This window comes from Tachypleus tridentatus, chromosome 7 (genome assembly GCF_004210375.1).
Source record: "Tachypleus tridentatus isolate NWPU-2018 chromosome 7, ASM421037v1, whole genome shotgun sequence".
In the NCBI taxonomy this organism is placed as follows: domain Eukaryota; kingdom Metazoa; phylum Arthropoda; class Merostomata; order Xiphosura; family Limulidae; genus Tachypleus; species Tachypleus tridentatus.
Window position 1 is genome coordinate 107,555,021 of NC_134831.1, and position 8,806 is coordinate 107,563,826.

Sequence of the window (8,806 nt, forward strand, 5' to 3'; positions counted from 1 at the left end):
ACCAAAGATCAAGTTTAGTTGTTTATATTCCTAACTGTACTGTAATACTTAAAAACCAAGGTACAATTCATTATTTAGTTGTTTATATTCCAATCTGTACTGTAATACTGAAAAAACCAAGGTACAATTAATTATTTAGTTGTTTATATTCCTAACTGTACTGTAATACTAAAAAAACCAAGGTACAATTCATTATTTAGTTGTTTATATTCCTAACTGTACTGTCATACTAAAAAAAACAAGGTACAATTCATTACTTAGTTGTTTATATTCCTAACTGTACTGTAATACTGAAAAAAACAAGGTACAATTCATTATTTAGTTGTTTATATTCCTAACTGTGCTGTCATACTAAAAAAACAAGGTATAATTCATTATTTACTTGTTTGTATTCCTAACTGTACTGTAATACTAAAACCAAGGCACAATTCATTATTTAGTTGTTTATATTCCTAAGTGTACTGCAATACTAAAAAAACCAAGGTACAATTCATTATTTAGTTGTTTATATTCCTAACTGTACTGTAATACTAAAAAACCAAGGTACAATTCATTATTTAGTTGTTTATATTCCTAACTGTACTGTAATACTAAAAAAACCAAGGTACAATTCATTATTTAGTTGTTTATATTCCTAACTGTACTGTAATACTAAAAAAACCAAGGTACAATTTATTATTTAGTTGTTTATATTCCTAACAGTACTGTAATACAAAAAAAAACCAAGGTACAATTCATTATTTAGTTGTTTATATTCCTAACAGTACTGTAATACAAAAAAAAACCAAGGTACAATTCATTATTTAGTTGTTTATATTCCTAACTGTACTGTCATACTAAAAAAACCAAGGTACAATTCATTATTTAGTTGTTTATATTCCTAACTGTACTGTTATACTAAAAAAAACCAAGGTACAATTCATTATTTAGTTGTTTATATTCCTAACTGTGCTGTCATACTAAAAAAAACCAAGGTACAATTTATTATTTAGTTGTTTATATTCCTAACTGTACTGTAATACTAAAAAACCAAGGTACAATTTATTATTTAGTTGTTTATATTCCTAACTGTACTGTAATACTAAAAAAACCAAGGTACAATTCATTATTTAGTTGTTTATATTCCTAACAGTACTGTAATACTGAAAAAAACAAGGTACAATTCATTATTTAGTTGTTTATATTTCTAAATGTGCTGTCATACTAAAAAAAAACAAGGTACCATTCATTATTTAGTTGTTTATATTCCTAACTGTACGGTAATAATAAAACCAAGGCACAATTCATTATTTAGTTGTTTATATTCCTAACTGTACTGTAATACTGAAAAAACCAAGGTACAATTCATTATTTAGTTGTTTATATTCCTAACTGTACTGTCATACTAAAAAAAACAAGGTACAATTCATTATTTAGTTGTTTATATTCCTAACTCTACTGTAATACTGAAAAAAACAAGGTACAATTCATTATTTAGTTGTTTATATTCCTAACTGTGCTGTCATACTAAAAAAACAAGGTATAATTCATTATTTACTTGTTTGTATTCCTAACTGTACTGTAATACTAAAACCAAGGCACAATTCATTATTTAGTTGTTTATATTCCTAAGTGTACTGCAATACTAAAAAAACCAAGGTACAATTCACTATTTAGTTGTTTATATTCCTAACTCTACTGTAATACTAAAAGAACCAAGGTACAATTCATTATTTGGTTGTTTATATTCCTAACTGTGCTGTCATACTAAAAAAACCAGGTATAATTCATTATTTAGTTATTTGTATTCCTAACTGTACTGTAATACTAAAACCAAGGCACAATTCATTATTTAGTTGTTTATGTTCCTAACTGTACTGTAATACTAAAAAACCAAGGTACAATTTATTATTTAGTTGTTTATATTCCTAACTGTACTGTAATACTAAAAAAACCAAGGTACAATTCATTATTTAGTTGTTTATATTCCTAACTGTACTGTAACACTAAAAAAACCAAGGTACAATTCATTATTTAGTTGTTTATATTCCTAACAGTACTGTAATACAAAAAAAAAACCAAGGTACAATTCATTATTTAGTTGTTTGTATTCCTAAGTGTACTGTAATACTAAAAAAACCAAGGTACAATTCATTATTTAGTTGTTTATATTCCTAACTGTACTGTAATACTAAAAAAACCAAGGTACAATTCATTATTTAGTTGTTTATATTCCTAACTGTACTGTAATACTAAAAAAACCAAGGTACAATTCATTATTTAGTTGTTTATATTCCTAACTGTACTGTAATACTAAAAAAAACCAAGGTACAATTCATTATTTAGTTGTTTATATTCCTAACTGTACTGTAATACTAAAAAAACCAAGGTACAATTTATTATTTAGTTGTTTATATTCCTAACAGTACTGTAATACAAAAAAAAAACCAAGGTACAATTCATTATTTAGTTGTTTATATTCCTAACTGTACTGTCATACTAAAAAAACCAAGGTACAATTCATTATTTAGTTGTTTATATTCCTAACTGTACTGTTATACTAAAAAAAACCAAGGTACAATTCATTATTTAGTTGTTTATATTCCTAACTGTGCTGTCATACTAAAAAAAACCAAGGTACAATTTATTATTTAGTTGTTTATATTCCTAACTGTACTGTAATACTAAAAAACCAAGGTACAATTTATTATTTAGTTGTTTATATTCCTAACTGTACTGTAATACTAAAAAAACCAAGGTACAATTCATTATTTAGTTGTTTATATTCCTAACAGTACTGTAATACAAAAAAAAAACCAAGGTAAAATTTATTATTTAGTTGTTTATATTCCTAAGTGTACTGTAATACTGAAAAAAACAAGGTACAATTCATTATTTAGTTGTTTATATTTCTAACTGTGCTGTCATACTAAAAAAAAACAAGGTACCATTCATTATTTAGTTGTTTATATTCCTAACTGTACTGTAATACTAAAACCAAGGCACAATTCATTATTTAGTTGTTTATATTCCTAACTGTACTGTAATACTAAAACCAAGGCACAATTCATTATTTAGTTGTTTATGTTCCTAACTGTACTGTAATACTAAAAAACAAGGTATAATTCATTATTTAGTTCTTTATATTCCTAACTGTACTGTAATACTAAAAAAACCAAGGTACAATTCATTATTTAGTCGTTTATATTCCTAACTGTACTGTAATACTAAAAAAACCAAGGTACAATTCATTATTTAGTTGTTTATATTCCTAACTGTACTGTAATACAAAAAAAAAACCAAGGTACAATTCATTATTTAGTTGTTTGTATTCCTAAGTGTACTGTAATACTAAAAAAACCAAGGTACAATTCATTATTTAGTTGTTTATATTCCTAACTGTACTGTAATACTAAAAAACCAAGGTACAATTCATTATTTACTTGTTTATATTCCTAACTGTACTGTAATACTAAAAAAACCAAGGTACAATTCATTATTTAGTTGTTTATATTCCTAACTGTACTGTAATACTAAAAAAACCAAGGTACAATTCATTATTTAGTTGTTTATATTCCTAACTGTACTGTAATACTAAAAAAACCAAGGTACAATTCATTATTTAGTTGTTTATATTCCTAACTGTACTGTAATACTAAAAAAACCAAGGTACAATTTATTATTTAGTTGTTTGTATTCCTAACAGTACTGTAATACAAAAAAAAAAACCAAGGTACAATTCATTATTTAGTTGTTTATATTCCTAAGTGTACTGCAATACTAAAAAAACCAAGGTACAATTCATTGTTTAGTTGTTTATATTAAATTATATTTAGTTGTTTAAAATTTTAATTATTTTACTCAGGTTTTAGATTGTAGAGAATCTGTTTGGGAGTTAGTAACAACAAGGATTTCAGATGTGGAATATTATTTTACTCAGGTTTTAGATTGTAGAGAATCTGTTTGGGAGTTAGTAACAACATGGATTTCAGATTAGGAATTTTACTTTATTCAGGTTGTGGAGGATCTGTTTGAAAGTTAGTAACAACATGGATTTGAGATCAGGATTATTACTGTATTCAGATTGTAGATAATTGGTTTGAAATATATTAACGACAGAGATTTCAGATCTGTAATATTACTGTAGTCAGGTTTAAGATCACAGAGAATCTGAGAGTTAGTAACGACATGGATTTCAGATCTGAAATATTACTTTATTTAGGTTGTAGAGAATTTTTTTGAGAGCTAGAAGTGACATGGATTTCAGATGTGGAATATTACTTTATTTAGGTTGTAGAGAATTTTTTTGAGAGCTAGAAGTGACATGGATTTCAGATGTGGAATATTACTTTATTTAGGTTGTAGAGAATTTTTTTGAGAGCTAGAAGTGACATGGATTTCAGATGTGGAATATTACTTTATTTAGGTTGTAGAGAATGTTTTTGAGAGCTAGAAGTGACATGGATTTCAGATGTGGAATATTACACATAGAATATGAGTTGAACTGTGAATTGGGTTGTATGATTTTTGTGTTTGTTTTTTATGAAAACTAGAAGCTAGTTATTTTGCACTCCTGTTCTGCATTGTACAAAATTTATGAAAAAAGAATAAAAAAACAAAAAAATTAGAATAGGGCTGTATTGTGCTATGTTTGGTTAAAATCAATATTCTTGTGATTATATGAAGCATAGTCTTTCTTCCTGTGTACAGTTTTCAATATTTCTTTAGAATTAAGAGACCAAGCCTTTATTAGTAGCGCTTTGTTTGCATTTTCATCGATGCTATAAACGTTTTATTTTAGTGAATTGACAAGGAATTGTTTGTTGTTTACGAAGCACATCTTTTGGTTTAATATTCCTCATGCTGGTTACAAAAAAAAAAAAATTTATGAGGTAGTTTCATATCTCATCTTTTGTCACTGAAGCAGAAAGTGTATAAAGGAACATATAATTTCAGATATACGTATTGACTCGGAAAGTTCTGAAAGATTCTTTGGAACACAACATTACTGTTTTAGAAGCTGCTAATCAGATAGCAGAAATCTTTGAACAGCAAGAACATCCTTTGTGGCCAGGTCGGACAAGAGCTATCATCCAAGGTCTTTTGGATGGTGGGTGGCACGAGGGTCGAGAATACTGGAAGAAAAGAAAGAATTTTGCTTTTACAGATTTTGTATGATCTGGAGAAACATTCATTGTTCAAGAATAAGTGAACACCTATACAGTTTCACTGTTTCAAATGTTATTTGTTTGATAGTGTTACTTGAGGAAGTTTCTAATATAATTTTGTTTCTGTTTATGTCTGGAAAAACATTAGAAGCTGTGATAATCCCGTTTTTTTATTAATATCACCATATTGTTGAAGAAAAATAACATTTTTTTTTCAAAGAAAAGAGGTTCAGCAAAATATGTTTTTTTTGTTACAAAAGTAATAACCATGAGTTAGTCTTATAGAACCATTGTTTCTTTTGTTACAAAAGTAATAACCATGAGTTCATCTTATAGAACCATTGTTTCTGTAACAAGTTACAAAAGTAATAACCATGAGTTAGTCTTATAGAACCATTGTTTCTGTAACAAGTTACAAAAGTAATAACCATGAGTTAGTCTTAGAGAACCATTGTTTCTGTTACAAGTTACAAAAGTAATACCCATGAGTTAGTCTTAGAGAACCATTGTTTCTTTTGTTACAAAAGTAATAACCATGAGTTCGTCTTATAGAACCATTGTTTCTGTAACAAGTTACAAAAGTAATAACCATGAGTTAGTCTTATAGAATCATTGTTTCTGTAACAAGTTACAAAGGTAATAACCATGAGTTAGTCTTATAGAACCATTGTTTCTGTAACAAGTTACAAAGGTAATAACCATGAGTTAGTCTTATAGAACTGTTGTTTCTGTAACACGTTATTGGGGTTAAATTAAGAAACTTATTTAGATTCATATTTACTTCTAATGTTTTTAATGTAACATAAGATAACTTCTTGTATCCTTGAATCTTCACCTGAAAGAAGACTTTGAGCTAGGTATTGGCACATCTTCATATTGATGTCAACTAATTGCTATAGGCTTAGTATAAACATGCTAAACCTATCTTTGTATTGCTTCATATGACAGATAGAAAATGCCTTGAATTTATTACAGATGTTATACAAACAGCTAAAGCTAGATAATGCTGTATTTATACGACAGCACAATACAATAATGAGATAATGCAATATGTACAGTACAGACCTGCTACATATAGCAAAACTTAAATAATGCCATGTGTTCATATTTATGCAAAAAAGGTAAGAAAGAGATAATGCTTTGTTTTCATATTTCCACAAAGGAAAACAAGTGATAGTTAATGCCGTGTGTTAGTCTTTCTTGAAAAATAAAATAAAATGACAGCTAATGCTGTACATTCATTGATGTAAAGAACAAAAGACAGATAAAGCTGTTTATTCAGTGATCTAAACAACAATAGATAGTTAAATCTGTATATTCATTGCTGTAAACAACAAGAGGTAGATAAATCTGTGATTTATTTGATGTAAACAACAAGAGAGATAATTTGTGAGTTTCTTGCTGTGGACAATGGGATTATACATAGAGCTACGTTTCATACAGATATGTTAGAAACAGCTAGAACTCAGTGATTGAACATACAAGTGTTTACAGTAATGTTCTAAGAGAGCTATAGGAAGATAATTCCCATATATTTGTGAATCAGAAACAGTAAGTTTGATCTATAAGAATAGACATGTTGAAGATGATATACAAATTTTGTATGTTCATGCTGGTGAAGAATGTTAAGGTTGGTACTGAAATATAAAACAAATATATGTTTTACAGAGCAAAATAAACTAGGGTTTACAGAACAAAGTAAACTAAGGTTTACAAGAGTAAGTCCAAAACAAGTACCTTATGTAAAAGGGAAGGTATCATTAAGATCTTATTACATTAACACTTGAAATGTATATTAATATATATCAGTACCATCTTCTGTGTGCTTCAGTTGTGTTAGTAGGTTGGAAGTGTGTGTCATATTCAGTGCAATCCTGAACTCTGTAACTTCCCACACATTTCATTAAAGCTATTTACAATCTTGTGTAAGTTCCTTGTTTCATTATTGATAAATCTGTTGTAATTGAACAGTAATACACTTAAGTTATATTATTCATGCACATGTTGTAGCATCAAAACTACTATTTGTACATCACTAGGAGGTTAATAAACAAAGTTCCTCTGAATATTATACTTATTAGTAAATTCTAGATTTTGTATTTCTAACTTTCAGCAGTATTATACAGAATATAAATGTGATATGACAACCACAAGACAAGACCATATGAAAGGATGAAATATTTATAAGTGTGCTTGTGTGAAAAATATCTGAACAGAAAATGTTGAATATTGATAATGTATACATCCAACACTCAACAGTTGTAGAAGACTTGAATATCAGAATTGTAACATACACATCACAAACAACAACACTGTAACAAACTGTAATATACCTACAGACCTAGTTGAACAACAAGACTATAACAAACTTTACTGCACCTGTATATGTAGTTGTTGAACAACAGTATTGTAACAATCTCTACTATACCTACACATGTAGTTGTTCAACAAGATTGTAACAAACTTTACTATACCTACACATGTAACTGTGGAACAACAATACTGTAATTAACTATACTATACCTACACATGTAGTTGTTCAACAACAATACTGTAATTAACTATACTATACCTACACATGTAGTTGTTCAACAACAATACTGTATCTAACTTTACTATACCTACACGTGTAACTGTGGAACAACAATACTGTAATTAACTATACTATACCTACACGTGTAGTTGTTCAACAACAATACTGTAACTAACTTTACTATACCAACACACGTAATTGTCTAACAACAATACTGTAATTAACTATACTATACCTACACGTGTAGTTGTTCAACAACAATACTGTAACTAACTTTACCATACCTACACATGTAGTTGTTCAACAAGACTGTAACTAACTTTACTATACCTACACATGTAATTGTCTTACAACATCACTGTAACAAAAATTACTATACCTAGACATGCAGTTGTTAAATAAGGCTTTAACAAACTTTATCTATGCATGTAGTTGTTGAACAACAAGGCTATAACAAACTTTACTATACCTACACATGTAGCTGTTGAATAATAATAGTGTAACAAAGTTTATTGTACCTAAATATGCAGTTGTTAAACAATGACACTGTAACAAACTTTACTGTACCTACATATGTAATTGTTGAAGAACAGTACTGTAACAAACTTTACTATACTTACATATGTAATTGTTGAAGAACAGTACTGTAACAAACTTTACTGTACCTACATATGTAATTGTTGAAGAACAGTACTGTAACAAACTTTACTGTACCTACATATGTAATTGTTGAAGAACAGTACTGTAACAAACTTTACTGAACCCACAAGTGTAGTTGTTGAAGAACTGTACTGTAACAAACTTTACTGTACCTACATATGTAATTGTTGAAGAACAGTACTGTAACAAACTTTACTATACTTACATATGTAATTGTTGAAGAACAGTACTGTAACAAACTTTACTGTACCTACATATGTAATTGTTGAAGAACAGTACTGTAACAAACTTTACTGAACCCACAAGTGTAATTGTTGAAGAACAGTACTCTAACAAACTTTACTGAACCCACAAGTGTAGTTGTTGAAGAACAGCACTGTAACAAACTTTACTGTACCTACATATGTAATTGTTGAAGAACAGTACTGTAACAAACTTTACTGTACCTACATATGTAATTGTTGAA

The 8,806-nt window shown here is 28.2% G+C and overlaps 1 protein-coding gene across 1 annotated transcript in view; it reads left to right on the forward strand.

Annotated features, from left to right (window-relative positions):
• LOC143257761 (L-tryptophan dehydrogenase-like) overlaps positions 1–7,071 on the forward strand; it is a 113,914-nt gene extending 106,843 nt beyond the window's left edge. Inside the window, exon 11 of the mRNA XM_076516794.1 lies at positions 4,936–7,071. Within this exon, the coding sequence (XP_076372909.1) occupies positions 4,936–5,157 (222 nt within the window). The 3' untranslated portion in view covers positions 5,158–7,071. The remainder of the gene's footprint in view (positions 1–4,935) is intronic.
• Positions 7,072–8,806: the final 1,735 nt, after the last annotated feature.